General features: G+C 41.9%; 1 protein-coding gene across 1 annotated transcript in view; it reads right to left on the bottom strand.

Annotated features, from left to right (window-relative positions):
• Positions 1-19979, bottom strand: part of LOC122662897 — a 128600-nt gene that overhangs the window by 24840 nt on the left and 83781 nt on the right. Inside the window, exons 11-12 of the mRNA XM_043858601.1 lie at positions 19418-19513; positions 19162-19236 (exon numbers count right to left, since the gene is read on the bottom strand). Coding sequence (XP_043714536.1) covers positions 19162-19236; positions 19418-19513 — 171 coding nt within the window. The remainder of the gene's footprint in view (positions 1-19161; positions 19237-19417; positions 19514-19979) is intronic.

Below are 19979 nucleotides of genomic sequence, written 5' to 3'. Positions count from 1 at the left end.
CTTTTCCCTTCTTCTCCTCTTTTCCCCTTTCTTCTACTTTGTCCTCTAAGGTTTCTTAAGGCTGATCGATTCTTATGTCTTAGGATTTATGAATAGTGTAAATGACATAGATATATATAGTGGTTTAATTAAGGTTTGTTTGTTTACTTAACCAAAAACCTGATTTCTAAATTAATTCCTAAAATTGATTCTAATTAGAATTTCTTACTTAATTATCTTCTTCAAAGTTCTAACTATAAAATGATGTCATATGACATCAGGGGAAATCCCAACACGGGTAACTACTGGGAACTGAATTCCCCACTAGGATGCGGGTCCCATAGAGGTAAATTACTATTCTGCCCCTGCAAACTCTAATTGATCAATATAATACAATATACATTAGAATAGATCAATACTTACAATAGGTTTAGGAAATAGAAAGGTTCTGCATGTTGTCAAGCCAGAAGATGCGACACAGGTAGCTCTGGTACAAGGTACCAGCAGGTCCTCAGACTCCAGAATAGCAAATTGAGAAGATTCCCTGGAATCCTCCATAGGTGTGTCGAGGAGTCGATCTACGTCCTCAACAGATGCAGCCCACAGCATTGAGGCAATCATGGACACAAAACTGGAACTTGAAACCACACAAGTTCCAAAGTTCAAATTTACAGTGGGTTTCACAATGCCGACCTCGTAGAGAAACGGCCATCCATAGTTGTCATGGCGTCCTGGCGCTGGGAGAGGTGGCATATCGAGCTACACCATGGTGGATGTAAATATATCGTTCGATATGGCTTCCATGGCGTCGCCATGGACGCCATACCACGATATGTTGGCATATCGATCGATATTTGTACATATAAAAGTTAGATTTAATTTTTTTTTTTTTTAAACCATTTAATAGCTTAGATGCTTTTTTATCAATGTCTATTGGAGGTGTAACTTAAAAGTATACACCTGCAATACACATTATCAATTTATCATAAAGTTTAAAAACAATAAACATATTACCCTAATAATTTGGGGGAAATAGAAATCACAAAAGGGTAAACAGTTCGAGACTTCAAGGTTCTCCTTAGAGAGTCGAGACGGAGGAAGTGAGGAAGAGTTCGTGAGAGTTGAGACGAGATTCCGGCAAGCTTCCTGCAACTCTCAGGCAGCAGCTTCTTCACTCCTTCGAAGTTACGAACATCTCCAGCAACCTCCAGGACTCCATTCCGGTAAGTTTTTATTATTTTGTAATTTGTATTTTTGTTTAATTTGGTTCTTCTTCCTCCTCCCAGTCCTCTGCAACTCGATTTTTGAGTTCAGTTCTTCTCCTCCCAGCAGTCCTCTTCTTCTTCTAATCTTAACTTCTTCTTCTTCAATTCATCTCCTCCCAGCCAGTAGTTGTAATATCGTTTTTTTTTTTTTTTTCCTTCTTGTCTTGCACAGCGACACATACGCAGTTACACACAGAGACAGGGAGAGAGTTGAGAGACAGAAGGGGGGGTAGTAGTGCTCTCGGTTTTTTTATTCTTATTTTTTTCTCTTTTCTTCTTCGCAAGTCGCAACTACTTGTACAGTGGGAGATAGTCGAGAGAGAAGGGGGCCTCTCGGCTTTTTTTTTCTCTTTTTTTTTTCTTCTTCGCAACCTCTTTGTTCAGTCTCTGTGAACAGGGACTCAGGGAGATAGTCGAGACTCGAGAGACAGAGGAGAGCCTCTCGGTTTTTTTTTTTTTTTCTTTTTCTTTTCTTCTTTGCAACTGCTTGTACAGGGAGATAGTCGAGAGACAGGGGGTGATGCAGGTTCATCATAGATATTTGCTTATTTCTTTAGAAATAGGCCTAGGGTTGGGTTATATACATGTTGGGCCTTTGTTCCCAAGGGTTTTCTATGTATTACGCCACTTTAATGAGCCTAAACTACGGGTACATAGGTTGCATACGGGATTAGCCCAATACTTAGTTTATTTTTATGTTTTCTAATTGAACCGGTTCAAATTGGTTGCATTCAATTGGTTCAATTTAAATGATCATGTGACTTGGTTAAATGGTCATGTGATGTAAGTTGGGCTGGATTAGGACTCTATAAGTCCAGCCATGTTTTGAGTCTATTTCCTTTAGTATTTTAGTTTCCTAGTCAATTTAAATTACCTAATAGGTTAGGGATAGGATTAGGCCATTCCTTTTTAGTGTCTAAGTCTATTATTGAGTCTTCTATATAAGTTTGTAAGGGAGGCCAGCATTGAACACGAATTTGATTAATGAAAAAAGCTTTTGCTTGTTGGCTGCCATTGTTGCTGCTCCTGTGCTCCTTGTGAGCATGGTACTAAATCTTGTTTCGTTTCGGTGTTTCGGTCTGACCGAAATTTCCGAGATACCGAAATTTCGTCGAAATCTCGGTCGAAATATGGTATTTTTCTGTGGGTGTAAAATGCTAAAAATGTTCGAGATTTCCGAAATTTTCGAAATTTCCGAAACGAGATGACCGAAATTTCCGATGACATTTCCGAAATATTGCATTTTTTCATTTCGAACTTGCATTTCGTTTCGGACAGGTCGAGCTACTCGAAATATTCGATATCTCGACCGAAATTTCGTGAGTTTTAGTACTATGCTTGTGAGTGTGCATCCTTGTGGTTCTATCAAGGTGGAAAGGGACTGGTGGAATCCGGTTGACTCCTTACGCCGTGACGGCTGGGAGGATCTTCTTCAATTCGAAGGTGGTTCATATCTGTTCAAGCTGCTGCCAGTGGAATCTCCAGTAAGTTTGACACCCAATTTCTTCTTCTAACCCTCTAATCCTTTCCCCCAATTGATCCTCTTTATTTTTTGTTTGAATCCCATAAACCCTAACTACATTAAACCCTAGATCTTGCTGCCCAGTTTTACAGAATTTTCAAAACACTTAAAACTCTATAATACCTACATTATTAGAGTCCTATAGACCTGCCCATTAATACCCTATAAACCCCTTTCCCAATATCCAACCCAAATCCTAGGAATTGACCTAAATCCTAGTGGTGTCCATTCAAACCAGCAACCCCTTTTGTTATTTGATCCGGTTGTTTGGCTCCTAGTAGGTCTCCTACCTATCTAGGACTACATTAATTGGTATCAGAGCTATGGCGGAGGGAAGCTCCAACCAAGCCTCGAAAGACCCACCTCCATTCGTTTTTAAGATCCGAGTTCGTCTACCCAATAGGAGCACAACCATATTAATTGTTGATGAGAGGCGACGTAACAACATTATTTCGCAATCCATGGTGGATATGTTGTCCCAATCAGGAGAGATTTGTATCATGCCTACAGGTAAAGTCTGTGTTGAATTTGGGTGTTCTTCATACCATGATGGTGCTTGGTGTCAGCCGGTACCACATTCAAATAGTTTTATTGCAGTAGGTGGTGATTGGTTGGACGAGCGACAAGGTTGGATTGAACCTGAAAACAACTCGTGTGTCCTACCTGATCGATACCGTCTATACCATTTATTTACTCTAAAAGGGTTACAACCAAAGGTGACCACATCGACTGTACAGCCAAAGGGACTGCCGAACATGTCAACTCAAACGCAAGTGGCATCGACTGTGTTTGAAGTTTCACCAATGGCGGATGCACCAACAGAAGATCCTACTGAAGTGATCTATGTTGAAGAAACCAATATAGATAAGGCTGACCCAGTAGAAGATGAAAAGCTGATTGAGAGCATTCCAAAGGAAAACAATGACCTTCAAGATGCTGCTCTTGAAGAGGTGGGGCTTGTGTCTCATGCATTAGATGAGAAGGTTGCTAACACTGAAGGCTCTATGGACGAGACATTGACAATTGCTGCTGATTCACAGGCAGAACACATAGAGTTTGTTATGCCACCATGGTTCTTCGAAGAGAAAGCTCCACGCATTGAAGACTTTATCCCCAATGTTCCTGCCTCATCGGAATTTTGTTTGGGGATGGTCAAAGCTGCTGATCAAATGTTGATTCCCCCTCATCACTGCAAAATTCGAGGACGAATTTTTTCAAGTTGGGGAGAGTTGATGCAGGTTCATCATAGATATTGGCTTATTTCTTTAGAAATAGGCCTAGGGTTGGGTTATATACATGTTGGGCCTTTGTTCCTAACAGTTTTCTATGTATTACGCCACTTTAATGAGCCTAAACTACGGGTACATAGGTTGCATACGGGATTAGCCCAATACTTAGTTTATTTTTATGTTTTCTAATTGAACAGGTTCAAATTGGTTGCATCCAATTGGTTCAATTTAAGTGATCATGTGACTTGGTTAAGTGGTCATGTGATGTAAATTGGGCTGAATTAGGACTCTATAGGTCTACCCATGTTTTGAGTCTATTTCCTTTAGTATTTTAGTTTCCTAGTCAATTTAAATTACCTAATAGGTTAGGGATAGGATTAGGCCATTCCTTTTTAGTGTCTAAGTCTATTATTGAGCCTTCTATATAAGTTTGTAAGGGAGGCCAGCATTGAACACGAATTTGATTAATGAAAAAAGCTTTTGCTTGTTGGCTGCCATTGTTGCTGCTCCAGTGCTCCTTGTGAGTGTGCATCCTTGTGGTTCTATCAAGGTGGAAAGGGACTGGTGGAATCCGGTTGACTCCTTACGCCGTGACAGCTGGGAGGATCTTCTTCAATTTGAAGGTGGTTCACATCTGTTCAAGCTGCTGCCAGTGGAATCTCCAGTAAGTTTGACACCCAATTTCTTCTTCTAACCCTCTAATCCTTTCCCCCAATTGATCCTCTTTATTTTTTGTTTGAATCCCATAAACCCTAGATCTTGCTGCCCAGTTTTACAGAATTTTCAAAACACTTAAAACTCTATAATACCTACATTATTAGAGTCCTATAGACCTGCCCATTAATACCCTATAAACCCCTTTCCCAATATCCAACCCAAACCCTAGGAATTGACCTAAATCCTAGTGCTGTCCATTCAAACCAGCAGCCCCTTTTGTTATTTGATCCGGTTGGTTGGCTCCTAGTAGGTCTCCTACCTATCTAGGACTACATTAGGGGGGAGGGATTTATTCCAGTTACAGCCACAGTACTCTGTTTTTTTTTCTTTTTCTTCTTCTTGCCTTGCAGTTGTAGGCTTGCTTATTCTGAGACCTCACTCTTTTTTTCTTTTTCCTTCTTCTTGCCTTGCAGTTGCAAGCTTGCTTACAGCAGACCTCTCAGTTTTTTTTTTTTTTTCCTTTTTTCTTCTTGTTGCCTTGCACTTGCAGCCTTGCAGGCTTGCACACAACCTCTCGGTTTTGAGCTTTTCTGCTTCTTGCCTTGCAGTTGCAGGCTTCCACATAGACAGAGAATGAGAGAAGGTGTTTTATTTTTTTCTTCTTCTTGCCCTGCACACAGCCACACACAACAGCAGCACATATTCAACTCCATTAGTCCATAATTCAGTTTTTTTTTTCCCCCCTTCAACTTAATGTTATAGCAGAAAAACCAGTACTTTGATAGTTTGATTTTGTGTTTTAGTTCAGCCTAAAAACCAGTTTAATTGTTATTTTTGTTTTGTGACTTTAGTTACACATTCATGAATTAAACCATAGTGGCATAGTATATTAGTAGTAGTGTAGTACACTTTCATGTTGATTTTTGATGTTATAGGACATATATTATAGCATACTAAATGACAGTAAAAATAGAGAAAATAAAAAATTAAACATGGTTGACAAGCTCGCCATGGCGTGGGCGACATGTCGATATATCGACGTGACACCCTTCCACCGACTTGGATCGCCGTGACGCCGTGACAACTATGCGGCCATCACTAGCAGGAGTCCACACCGAAACATCGCCTCTATCTGAAAGCAAAAAATTCCCCAAGGTGATGCTGTTTCTTACTGCCTCAGAATCAATGAGGCTTAAAATGTCCTCCCTCCAAGCTCCCTCCTCATTAACCACATCCTTAACACACAGATCCAGATCAACTAGTAGACCATTGTCAACAAAATCGATCAAGGGGCCAACCCTCACCCAGTTATCAAGCCAAAAGGAAATATTGTCAGACCCAAGAAGCCACCTTGACTTCTCCATCATGAATCCCTTGAACTCCAACGTGCTACGCCAAGTCTTAGAGCTTCCCCCACCATTCCTGCCAGCAAAGCATGCATATTTTTAAAGTACTTACCTCTGAAAAAGCCGCTCCATAGCGAACGATCTGACAAAACTTTCCAAAGGTCTTTAAGCTTGAGGGAGAGGCCTACATCCTCAAGGAGCCGAATTCCCAGCCCCCCTTCCTCTAGAGGCCTACAAACCTTCTGCCAATTCACGCAGTGCCTGCGATTACCCCATTCTGAGCTGCCCCAAAGGAAACCAACAAAAATCCCATAAAGCCTATGAAGGACAGCTTTTGGTGGATCCAGAGTGGCCAGAGCATGAATCGGAACAGAAGAGAGAACATGCCTTAAAAGCGTAACACGACCTCCAGAGGACAATAACCTTCCCTTCCAACCCGCCACCTTACTCCTGATCTTCTCCACCAGCCCATCACAGAAACAAATTTTGAGCCTATCCGAGTGGAGAGGAGCTCCGAAGTAAGTGACTGGGAGCGACTTCCTGGGAAAGCCAGTGACTGCCCCAACCATACGGGTTGCAGCCATCGAGGCTTTGTCCCCCAAAACAAAGCAGCTTTTTTCCCTGTTAACAAGCTGTCCCAAAAAACCTTCATATCTGCTAATGAAATCCATAATTTGCTTGAGAGAGCTCTTCAACCCTCTGGAGAAAATGATGGTGTCGTCTGCAAAGAGGCAATGTGAAACCCAGGGCACCCTCTCAGAAGTCTGCAGAAAGCTGCATGCCCATCAACAAATAGCCCTTTTATTCCCCTGCTTAGAACCTCCTCTGCCAAAATAAACAGAGCAGAGAAAGGGGGTCCGCCGCCTCACCCCTAAGAAGATTTAAAAAACGGACTGCCCCCCATAACAATAGAAAACCAGCGGTCCCTCCGTCATGTCCAGCTTGAGGATCACGTTGCCGCCCCTAGTCCTCCGATTCAAATCTTGAGTCACCTCCCGAACAATGGCTATATTATCATGTATGCACGTGCCTTGCACAAACGCACCTTGCTCCTCTGCCACTAAGGAAGGAGCCCTGCCAGCCTAGAAGTAATGATCTTTGCAAAAATTTTATAGGAAAAGTTACAGAGACTAATAGGCCGAAAATCTGCCATTACCTCAGGGTTGTCCTTCTTCGGAATGAGCACAAGGTTGGCTGAGGTAAAGCTTCTAGGTAGAACTCCTCTCGCCAAGAAATCCTTCACTGCAGCCCAGACATCATTGCCCATCACATCCCAGCAGGCCATGAAAAAAACCCCTGAAAAGCCATCTAGGCCTGGAGCACTGTCACCTGATATGGCAAAAGCAGCCTCCCACACCTCCTCCTCGGAAGGAATTAACAAAAGAGAGGAGTTATCTGAATCTACCACAACTTTGGGAATCAGCGACAACAGTCCCTCATCGACCACGCAACTCTGAGAAGCAAAAATCCCTGAAAAGTACCATATAGCCTCAGCCTGAACCGCATCAGTGTCAGAAATCCACTCACCATCAACTCCCTTAATCTTGTTAATGCCAGTCGTCCACCTTCTGACATTCACCATGGAATGAAAGAACTTCGTGTTCCGATCCCCCTCCTTTAACTAGGTTACTCTAGATCTCTGTCTCCAAAAAATCTCCTCCTGCAACAGAACCCCCTGTAGAACATTCCTAGCCTCCTCCAAAGCCCCCCTGGACTCGATACTGTTACACCAGTCCGAGTCCGCTTCTGCCCTACTAACAGAATCCTCCGCATCCTTAACCTTCTGATGGATATTACAAAAAACCTCCTTGTTCCAAATACGGGGAGCACGGTGAAGGTCTTTGAGCTTTAGGAACAACACAAAGAAAGGCGAACCCAAACACCGGCTTAACCCTTTGGCTCTGACAAACATCATAAACTCCGGATGGAAGCACGACCACATCTCTTTGGAATTTAAAAGGCAAAACAGAATGGTCGCGGGCGAGTAGAAAGGACATCCAAATAGGAGCATGATCGGAAGCAGGTCCTATTGAGATGGGTAACATCACACCTCGGGGAAAGCACCAGCCCACTCCATATTAACCAAGAACTGGTCCAACCTGGTCATAACCCTCCTAGCACCAACCAGGTTTTTCGACCAGGTTAAAACGCTACCCGAGAAACCCGCATCCAGAAGGCCAGCACCACTCACAAAGCTTCCAAACTCCTCTAGGGAATACGAATAGGCAGGTCTGCTACCCGCCTTTTCCGCAGGGGAAGCAACAACATTAAAATCACCCCTACCGCCCACGGGCATGCAATGGCCCTGGAGAACAGCTCCAGCCTAGTCCACATCTCCCGTCTCTCAAGCACCGAATAAAGGCCATGAACAAAAGTAAAAATAAATGTCCCCACACCTATATCCGCACACCGTAAGGTAACAAACTCTGATGCTCCTCCATCACTGTCACACTGCTGGCTGAGGCCCTCAAAACACCCACGACTGTCCGGGACATGCCGAGTCCAACCAACTCTTCGCAAAATCAATCGTGCCTTAGAGGCACTGCACTTAGGCTCGGCCAACATTGACAATATCAATCTTATGATGACTTACCAAAGTTTTTAACCACCTTGAAGTAGGCTTATTCCCAATCCCCTGTGCATCCCAAAACAAACAGCTCATTTGGGAAACATTGAGACGCCTCTACCGATCTCATGGATCTCGTGACACGCGACTGAAGCCCCTCAGCCTGTAGTCGACCCGCTTAGCCTTCCTAATTTTCTTTCTCTTATAAGCTTCAGGCAAAGCCTTGAGCAATGCACTCGAGAGGACACTCGCTTCAAACGCTTCGCACGCAGCCCCGCAGCTCAAAGGCTCTACTCTCCTCCCCCAACTCAGCCGATCGCTTCGCGAATCTCTTTCGCTCTCGGTGAGGCATTAAACCTTCTTAAAACTTTCCAGCAAAGCTTTTCGGTCCAAGGTGGGGCCAACCAAATCAGCCACCTGTGAGTCATCCCTGGTGCATCTAGCTGGGTCCCTATGCTGAAAGAAAGGCATCGATTGCTCCCCCACTGACTGCGAACAGTCAACACTAGAACTGCCACCAACAACAACCTCTTTAAGAGCTCTTGCAAGACCCCCCCTCTCTCTCGAAGAGCAGTATGACAAGCACCATTACTCTGCCATCGCCTCCCCTGCCTTGTCGAGCTCAACACCGTCGTATAGGGGATTTCTCCCTCCTCTAAGGCATAATCATCAACCATGTCTTCCGCCTCAGGGAGCGTAGCACCAACCTCCGTCAACACTCCAGCCCGCACTCTCGGTCGAACACCCGGCTACCTTTGAGCAGCACGATCGGGCTGATGGTCTTCATCAGCTTCCATTAGGCCTCTCGGGGGCGGTGCGCGAGGCAAAGAAGCTTATCGCCGCCCCTTCTAAACAAAACCGTATTTCATTCGTAGCTTTGCCCTACCCCGGTACCCTCACGCGACAAGCCTTCTCCCGTTGGAATAAACACCCCGTCACCATTTCTGCCATTCGCATTGACACCAACAGTCACGTCACCTACCTTGACACCAGCTAGCCCAGTAGAAGAGGGATCGGCAGCAACATTCTTCCTCAGGGCAGCCCTACAAATCTCCGCAGCATGCCCAATCTTCGAACAACTCCCACAAGATTACGACGGCAACCTCTCCACAACCTTCGGTGAAAACCCACCGCCCACGAGCCACAACCTATCGGACCTTCGACGGTAAGCCCTCGTGTCCACCTCAACACAAAACGCGCCTACCGTGGGCGTGCGCTCGCACATAGCACCATCCACTTTCAGGAGCTTCCCAATCGCACCCGCAATTGATGCCAGGAAATTAGCTTGAAACAAGTTTACCGGCAGCCCAGGCAAGGAAACCCAAATAGGCGATAGAGGAGATTCCTAGCCCGAGACGAACTGGTCGGCGATTTTTTAAACCTGGCAGATAGGGACCCTGAGGGGGGGGTGGATTGCGAAATCCCCTGAGAAGAGAATCGAAGGAGCACATGTCACGGGTCAAGAGAGGAAACCACGACGTCTCCTCGCAGGAAAAAAGTCTTGCGAATATGCTCCTTTACCACAAATAGTGAGCGCTTTCCAAAGCTGCACTTAGCAATCAGCGCAGAAGAGAAAGCCTTCTCCGAGCGCTCTACCTCCTCCTTCGTAAAAAACACCACCGGTTCCCCAAAGTAAGTCGAAGGTTTCCGGGCGGGCTCCACGTCAGGGGGGGGGGCGGGGGGGGGGGGCGCGGATCTAGTCACCACATCAGCAAAAGAGGGAGATCCGACCCCACTTGCGAAGGCCCTATGGCAAGGATCAGGGGGGCGTTCCTCCCGAGAAGGAGGAATCGCCATGCCCTAACACCACGTGAACGAGAGGAGATCTAAACGTGCGCCACCCCGATCAGTGGGGTAGTTATTGTGAAGTTATTGCTGAAAAAATAGTTAATAAGGAGTAGTTGTTACTGGAAAAGTAGTTACTAGGAACCTCTCTCTCTCTCTCTCTCTCCCTCTCTCTTTGGGTTTTAGAAGGCTGTATATTGGGATGGAAGACATTGAAAGATGTTGGAACTTTGTAAGATCTTCGCCCATTCTCTACAACATGAGTGATTCCTCGCAAAACTTGGAATGAATCCAAGTTGGTGTGATGCCAAGACACTGTTCTCTTCCCTAATTCTTCTATCATAGGCTACAACCCTCTCCCTCTCCCCTATTCCTTTTCTACCACTCTCAGTTTTCCCACTTTTAGCTTAAATTATAGCCTCAAACACTATGGAAATTCATCAATTAACAGAAATGAGGCACTGAGGACACATTCTTTGGAGTTTAGTAATGACTTAGCACTTGATCACAACACTCCAACTCATACGACAGCAAAGGAAGGTACTGAACTATCCTATATCATTTATTAAATTTCCGTGAATTCTAAAATGGATTTTTTGCACTCGTATTTGGAAAAATTCATCATTTATGGCTGCTGTTAGATATGATTTTCTGCAAGTATATTGTGAGTTTTGTGTTAGTTGACTTTCCCATACCCAAATTCACTTAATCCTTAGTTTTATATTAGATGTCTCAAACCCGTCCTGCACCAAATTTGTATCAGAGCATGGTTCCATACCTTTGTGTCCTCCTAAAGCTTTCCCATTTGTTGTATGTCAACCCGTAGTGGAACACAGTACCAACCACGCTCCCAAATAGGGAACAATGAATTTAGATAATTGGCTAAACATTTGAGCCGCATATGTACCAGCTTGGATGAGATCCAAAACCAGTTTGAGACCCAAGACATGTGTGTGAGGGCTCTTGAGGCCTAGGGAGCATATTCCTGGGATAGGGAAAATAACTTTCAGCAAGAAGATGCCGAAAGACGGGATGGAAATCAGAAGAGTGAAGTCCCTAATGACCAGCCAATTCAATTTCTATGTTAAGGAACCCTATAGAAGATATAGGTTTCCCTACCCACCAAGAGGTCCACATCATGAGTCATCTTTATGATGTGGACAAAGATGAATGCGGAATACCGAATAAGACACCTAGCATGCAATGGCTAGATAGGGCTGGTAACATAACACCAAAAGTGAAGACTGAAGCTGCCACATATGATGGAAGACTTGATCCAAAAGTTCTTGGATTGGCTTGCATACATGGATCATGGACCACTTTTTTGAGTGTATGAAATGTCTGACGCTTGCCGTGTAAGATTCGCCAAAATGAAACTTATTGAGCAAACCAAGCTGTATTGGATGAGTGTGGAGCATCACATTCAAAGCTTGGGATATGAACCTATAGAATATTGGGCAGACATGAAAGCAAAATTGAAAGAAAAATACCTCCCAGTATCTTATAGAGATCGAATTTTGTACAAGATGATTACCATTCAGCGGGGCAACATGTCTGTTACAGATTATATGAGTCAGTTTGATGAATTAATGGTCCATTGTGATGTGAATGAAGATCCAAAAGTGACTCTTTCTCGATTTCATACTGGTCTTAAGCTGGAGATCAGAAAGGAGACGATGGATTTAGTGACACCCCCAGCTGAATATTGTGAGGTGTATATTCACAAAACCGAAGTCTGAGGATGACTGACGAAGAACCAATATCTTCCATACTTACACTTAGTTTGGAGAAAAAATTGTATGGTCATTATAGACGGCGACGGCGATGAATATGGTTTCTCAGGCCACCATTAAATGATTAGGCCTTGAGCCGAGCCTCATCCACATCACACATCTTATTGGGAAGGCCTTGGTTATTTGAACTTGATATGACACATTTTGGTAGATCAAACACTTATATATTTGTCTACAACAACAACTCAGCCTTATCCCAACTAAATGGGGTCGGCTACTTGGATCCTTGCCCTCCAATCAGCTCTATTCGAGATCATACTTGATACAATGCCTAAGCTATGCATGTATTTCCTCACGACTTCTCCTAAGGTCATTTTAAGTCTGCACCTGGCTCTTTTAGTTTCTCCAATCTGAATCAAATCACTCCTCCGTACTGGAGCATCCAAAGGCCTCTGTTGAATATGGCCATGCCACCGCAATCGACTTTCTCATAGCTTACCATGTATCGGAGCTACTCCCAAACCAGCTCTATTATGATCATTTTTCACATTATCCTTCTTAGTTTCACCGCTCGTCCATCTCAGCATCTTCATCTCAGCTACACTGAGTTTATCTATATGATGCTTCTTAACTGCCCAACATTATGCACCATACATCATAGCTGGTTGTATTACTGTCCTATAAAATTTTCTTTTAAGTTTTAAAGGAATACGCTGATCACACAACACTACAGACGCACCTCTCCACTTCATCCATCCTATTCTAATTTTCGATGAAACATCATGTAAGGCCCCGCAGTATTATTTATCCTATTTTATTCTCGGGCTGACAAGTGCAGTGTAGGAATTGCCAATGGAAGCTAGTTTGGGATGAAGACTGTTGTTTGGTAAGTGTTTTGGACACTGTACTGTGACTATGTAGTGGTATGGGACACTAAAATGTACCAGGATTTGAAGGAAAACTTCTAGTGGAATAATATGAAGAGGGAAATAGCTGAATACGTTCAAAAATGCTTAACTTGTCAACGGGTGAAGTTTGAACATCAGAGACCTTCTGGCCTTTTACAGCCGCTTTCAATTCCCAAGTGGAAATGGGAGCATGTTACTATGGATTTTGTCACATCATTACCCAAGACTTCACAGGGGTACGATGCAGTATGGGTAATTATTGACAGGTTGACAAAATCAGCTCGTTTCCTTCCTATCAAAATTAATTATTCAATGAAGAAGTTAGCAAAGTTGTATGTTAAGGAGATCATTAGATTGCATGGAGTACCAGTTTCTATTGTATTTGATAGAGATCCAAGGTTTACATCTCATTTTTGGTTTAGTTTGCACAAAGCCTTGGGTACCCAATTGAATTTCAGCACAGCATTTCAGCCATAGACTGATGGTCAGTCAGAGAGGAAGATTTAGATTTTGGAAGATATGTTGAGAACATGTATCATTGACTTCAAAGGAAGTTGGAGTGAACATTTATCACTGGTAGAATTTGCTTACAACAATAGTTATCAGTCTACAATTGAAATGGCTCTATATGAAGCACTGTATAGAAGGAAATGTAGATCTCCTATCTGTTGGGGTGAAGTCGGTGAACGTCACTTACTGGGGCCACAAATTGTTCAGGAAACTTGTGAAAAAGTAGCAATGATACAGAAAAGAATGCAAACAGTGCAAAGTAGACAGAAAATTTATACTGATGTCAGAAGGAAACCATTGGAATTTGGAGTAGGCGATAAAGTTTTCCTACGCGTTGCACCAATGAAAGGTATAATGAGATTTGGAAAGAAAGGTAAATTAAGTTCAAGGTATATAGGACCATTTGAAGTACTTGAGAAGATTGGACATGTGAAACCCGCAAAAAAAAAAAAAAAAAAGAACTTTCGGAACTCGAGTGGTTTCAGGTTCTGGTTCATTGCCCGAGCTAGTCTCTACGTGTTGGACTATCTCGATTAAGAAATTTCGACTAATCTCATGACTCGTCTATGGAGGGCATTTCGAACAGCCAACTACCTCGCCCTTCTAGAGTCAGAGAACCCCAATGGAACCCTGCACCTAAGCTACCTGTGTTGTATCTACTAGCTGGACAGCATGTAGAACCCCTCCATTAATTAAACCCATTGTAAGTACAATTTATTTGTATTTTATAGGGCATCGTTCTGACCGTTTAGAGTTATAGGGGTATTTTAGTAAATTTACCTCTATGGGACCCACATCCCCAGTGGGGAATCCTGTTCCTAACATTTACCCATATTCGGATTACCCATGATGTCATATGACATCACTCTATGGTTAGATTAATGTAATAAGTACGAAATTCTGGTTAAAATTAGTTTTAGGAATTAATTTTAGGAAACTGATTTTGGTTGTATTAAAACCAAACAGCCCTTAGTCAATCCACTACACATATATATATATATATATTTATCAATCTATCTTTACTATTCACAATTCACAAAATCAAAAGAGAGGAAAATCGATCCAGCCTAAGGAGAAGAAAAAGAAGAGAAGAAAAGAGGAGAAGAAGAAGGGAAAGTGAGGGCTTTGCATGGGGCTTGGTTCCTACACCTGAAATTGAAGTTTTGGGACCTCCATTGACAACTTAGCTGCATAAATCAAGGCTGCCTTCACCTCTTCTCATTGCTGTACTCAGGTAAGCAAAAATTCCTGCTGTACCCATCTTCTTCTCCTAATTTCTCTATCCTTAATTGATCTTTATAACAAATTCTTCCATTAAAGCTCAACCTATTGGTTTAATAAGCTAAGACCCATCCCTAACCTTTTTAATTAGACCCAATTGAGGATCAGATCTTGAATTAAGCTGTATAATTCCTGCTGTACCTCAAATCACAGCTGAAACATGAAACCTAATGAACCCTAGCATAGTGAATTAGGTTAATTTGATCAATTTCTCAAATTGGTTAATGATTTTGAATTAAATTAACCAAAACCCCTAATTTCTGCTGTTCCCCATCTTGTTCTTCTCTAATCTCAGTCCTAATTAACTCCTAAACCCTAATCAGCCATTAAAGATTAGAAATCTCAGGTTTATTAAATTAATTTCAGTATTTAAGCCTTGTTTTGAACCAAAGAATGGTTCAGATGTAACTATGACCTGAGAATTTCAGCTTAGAAACCCAATTCTCTGCTGATTTACTCAATTAACAAACCCTTGATAATCAATTTGGGTTAATTTGTTAAACCCCTCATTGATTTTTCAATTTTGGAATTAATCATGAAATTAGACCCTCAATTAAATGGACCCACCTTAGAATTAGGTGAAACCATGAAATTAAGCCCATGCATGTCAAGATCTGACCATTAGGAACAAGACCCCAATTCTGCCCTCTGAATCCGGTCCAATATTTTTGGACAAAAATGCCCCTAGACCCTTGGTTAGACCTTAGACTGCCTTCTGATCCCTAACACTTGATCTTTTCTAATGTTTTAGGATTGTGTTGGGCTGTATACTCTATTCTTGCCTGTATTGCTGGGATCTTTGAAGGGTAACTGACTTAGTCTAGTCTGCAACTTCAGGTAAGGGAATTCTGACTTTAATTTTGGAGTGTTTATCATTTTAATTTGTTATTGTTCTGATTGACATGTCATGCATCATCAAAATTATCCTATTCATATAGTTTATTAGCTTTTATTTACTGCATTAGAATCTGCATGTGAATTAGGTTGCATTGGCATCTTGCATTTGCACTGATATTTACTTGTTACTGATGATTATTACTGGAGAAATACTGTTCTATTTAAATTCAGCTATTCATACATGTGCTATCATGCATAGTTTGCCTTGGGCTAGGCTGTTATATCATAACCCAAGATTACACCCCTTACCAACAGGGGTAAGGTGTTGGACAACCCGTGGTACAGCCGAAGGGTATGTCGGGTACCATTCATCATCCCATGTTAGCGTGTGTACTCCGCTGTGGGAATAAACAGTAGGGTTAGTCATTGAGGGTCTGTTGGGTTAGCTGCCTGGTGATATGCTTTCCTGGCGGGTCCTCACCGTGGTAGAATGGTTTCGCTCGGATGACCGACGTCTGGAGCTGCCTGGTGTCATGCTTTCCGGTTGGTCATTGGGGGTCTGTTGGGTTAGCTGCCTTGTGTCATGCTTTCCTGGGGGGTTCTCTTCGAGGTTAGCATCTACCACAGTAGTACTTATACCACATGAGACTTAGTATCCATGTTAGGAGCATGCTAGATTAGCACATTCATCATAAATTATTGTGTTGTGTTTTGCATGCATTTCCTTACTGGGCTCAGTTGAGAGCTCACCCCTGTGGATATCCCTATTTTTCAGGTGATTTAATTACTTTTAATGATGGATTTGCGGCGCTGGAGTTTGAAGTGCACGATACTTCGTGCGCATGTGATGATTGCGCAATCTTCTGATTTTGGCCTGATAGTCCAGGCTATCTCCCCACTCTTTTATGCTTATAAATATTTCTATATTGATATAATATAGTTTTTGTATAGTTTTACCCTATAGTACCTTTGAGAACTGTATAGTAGTATCACAAGCTTTGTCCTTTATATAAATGAAATATCATATAGACTTCTCTTACTACTGATGTTACCTTTATTATTTAATTGTTTCCGCTGCCTCTGATTACTATATCTGTGAGCAATGATTGTAAATAGGGTACTGCACTTGTGATCCTTGGGGATTGGTTGGATGTCAGAGACATCCCGCCACACTTGGCCCTTATTAACCGGGCCGGGGTGTGACAGGACAGGTGGCATATAAACTTGCATTACCACCAAAGTAGTTCAATAGACATGATGTATTTCATGTTTCCATGCTTAAGAAGTATGTTGCTGATCCATCACATGTTTTGGGTTATAAACCATTACAATTGAAGGAGGATCTTTTATATGAAGAAAAGCCTTTGGAGATATTGGACCGTAAAGAAAAAATACTCTGGAACCGTACAGTATCAATAGTGAAAGTGCTGTGGAGGAATCATGCAAATCCAGAAGCATCATGGGAACTAGAAGATGAAATGCATATAAACTTGCATTACCACCAAAGTTGTCCAATATACATGATGTATTTCATGTTTCCATGCTTAAGAAGTATGTTGCTGATCCATCACATATTTTGAGTTATAAACCATTACAATTGAAGGAGGATTTTCATATGAAGAAAAGCCTTTGGAGATATTGGACCATAAAGAAAAAGTACTCCGGAACCGTATAGAACCAGACAAAAGATGTTACTTACTTTGTTAAGTAAGTTTTTAGTTTGTTGCCATCAGATCTTACTCAGTTTTGTATGAACTATACATAACCCTAATATAAACAGTAAGTCTTCCGCTTGTATTATGCTCTGATGTGTTATAGGTATGGATGTAGATTTCTTAGTTTATGTATAGTATGGTTTTACCCTGTGCGGTCCCAGCTATGTCTGGTTAGTTTGGGGTCGTTACACATCATCTTCTATATCACCTTCTTTATTTATGACCAAGCCCAGATACCTAAAATAACCACTTTGTGGAATCTCCCTCTCATCAATTTTCACCACCTCATTATCCGTCCTAGTGTAACCAGAGTTACACACCATTAATACTTAGTAGTAATGTTTATAATTGGCTTAATTGTACATTGTTTGTTTGGTTTAGACCTTCAGGAGTTACTTTAATCCAGTATCCTAATACGCAAATAGATATTTCATTTTCAAATCTTCTTGATTATTTGGGACTACTTTAAGAAAGCATCCTAGTATGCAAATAAATAAAAAAGGGCATACCCAGTGCGCAAGGCTCCCACCACTGTGGGGTCTGGGGAGGGTCATCCTAGTACGCAAATAGATTTTTATTTTACACATTTTCTTGCTTAATTGCTTCTTATTACTTATCAGCAGCTTTGATACTGCACTTGACAAAGAAGATTTGAATCACAAAGACAACATGAAGACAAAGATAATCTAACATTGGTTGGTTAACACTTTTATAGCTTATCTTATGGTGCACAATGCTTTAACACTGATTTTGCATGTATCTTAAGCACATCCATGCATATCAAAGCGTAACTAGCATCTCTCCGATACGTTTCCGAGACATCTCTTAAAACCAACTTTCCGATACCGATATTTGACATCTTGGATAACTATTGATGATTTTATATAAGACAAGGGCTTCTGTAGTTACTGCTCTATTCTGGAGTTTCAGTGTTCTGCGAAAAGCAACATTTGATGATTTGGCTTTCCAGGAGGATATGCGTCCATCATGATCATCTAGGAATTCCAAGAATCACCAAACCAGCCCTTTTTACCTCCACATCCTAAAAAAATCCAAGATTTTCAGTATCCTCCGATACTAACCGATATGTATAGTATCTTTAAGGTACTGATACGATATGGTACCAATACGATACCTAATACACATTTGGTGTTAGTACATGTAAAAAACCTCATCTTTGTATTATCAATTGAATAAACTTGTCTCGTCGTACTTCGTTATCCTTTTTTATACATGATATATTTTACTTATTACTTATTTATAGTGTTTTATGCTTCAAGATTATATTTTGCAAATCCTAAGAATTTCCATATGTTTCTTGACTATTTCCATATACGATTCGTCTCTTAAAATCACCCTTCCGATACAATACCCGAAACCGATACTTCAAACCTTGCATGTACCTACATAAAGATGTTCATACGTGGGAATGAGATGAAAAACTGAAGTTAAGCATAATAGTCACTACATTCCCTGGAGGCTGGCTGACGCATCTGATTAGGAGGGGATGACTACTATGTTCCCTAGGGAATATCTCATTCTCTTGGAGACCTAGATCAGCAAACGCCCCAGAAGATTCTCTAGCTAGGGGTGGGGTAAATAGAGAAAACTTGAACATAGGGCTCATATCCAACCAATGACATGAGGTGAGATCAGGTTTCGCTTTTTGCTCTCTTTTTGTACATAGCCCCTTACATGGGGTTGTAGACATGTTTTACTCGTACATATGTATATCCAATCTTTCATATTGTCCACTCGACCCATTAAAATTTTGTTATTCAATTAAAGAAGAAAAAAGAGAGCATAATAGTAACATTAGTTTACAGACCTGGACTGCGAACTGTCCTGTTCCCCCTGCAGCAGCAGTAACAAGGACTGTCTTTCCCGATTCCATCCGTGCAGCCTACAAGTTCCACAAGTGCAAGCATAACATAGTCAGAAATAAGTATTACTACTGAACAAAAAGGGACTGCAAAAACTATAATGCACAAAAAACTTAGCTTAATGATGAGACACACATGGTGCAAGGGTGTGGCACCAAAAAAAAAAACACTGAGAAAATATGTAGGTAAGTACAAATAAACCTTCTCCAATGCAATTGATGCTGTAAGTCCTGAAGTAAGCATGGCCACAACCTCTGGATCAGGTCTTTCCACAGGGAGGACATGTTTTGAATGAACCTGCAGTAATGCACATTTTTTTTTTTTTTTTTGGTGCATAAAAAATTCATTACAAAAAAGCCCTAGAGAGGGGGAAAAGAGGGAAAAGAGGGGGGGGGGGTGCAAATACACAGGGAGGGGGAGCTGAACAAGAAACAGGCCTAAGAAGACTGGCCAGAAGACTGCAAAATAGAAATATCTAAACCCAAGGAGACAACAATATATCTGTTCCTTGGGGAATCACAGAGAGCATAGGTGTCAAGGCGGCAAGGCGACCCAAGGTGGTGGAGGGGTGCCTAAGCGCTTAGGCAACAAGGTGCCTGCCTAGGAGAGCGCCCTCAAGTGTTATTTTTATTTACCCCTTTTCTAACATTATTTAGTGTGCTACAGTATTTTAGTATGCTACAATATATACCTTATATCATAAAAAATGAACATTAAGCCTCCTCAAGTCATAAAAAATCAACATTAATTCACCTCAAATCAC

The sequence above is a fragment of the Telopea speciosissima genome, chromosome 5 (assembly GCF_018873765.1).
Source record: "Telopea speciosissima isolate NSW1024214 ecotype Mountain lineage chromosome 5, Tspe_v1, whole genome shotgun sequence".
In the NCBI taxonomy this organism is placed as follows: domain Eukaryota; kingdom Viridiplantae; phylum Streptophyta; class Magnoliopsida; order Proteales; family Proteaceae; genus Telopea; species Telopea speciosissima.
Note: the sequence above shows the minus strand (reverse complement) of the source record. Positions and strands in the feature narration are given on the sequence as shown.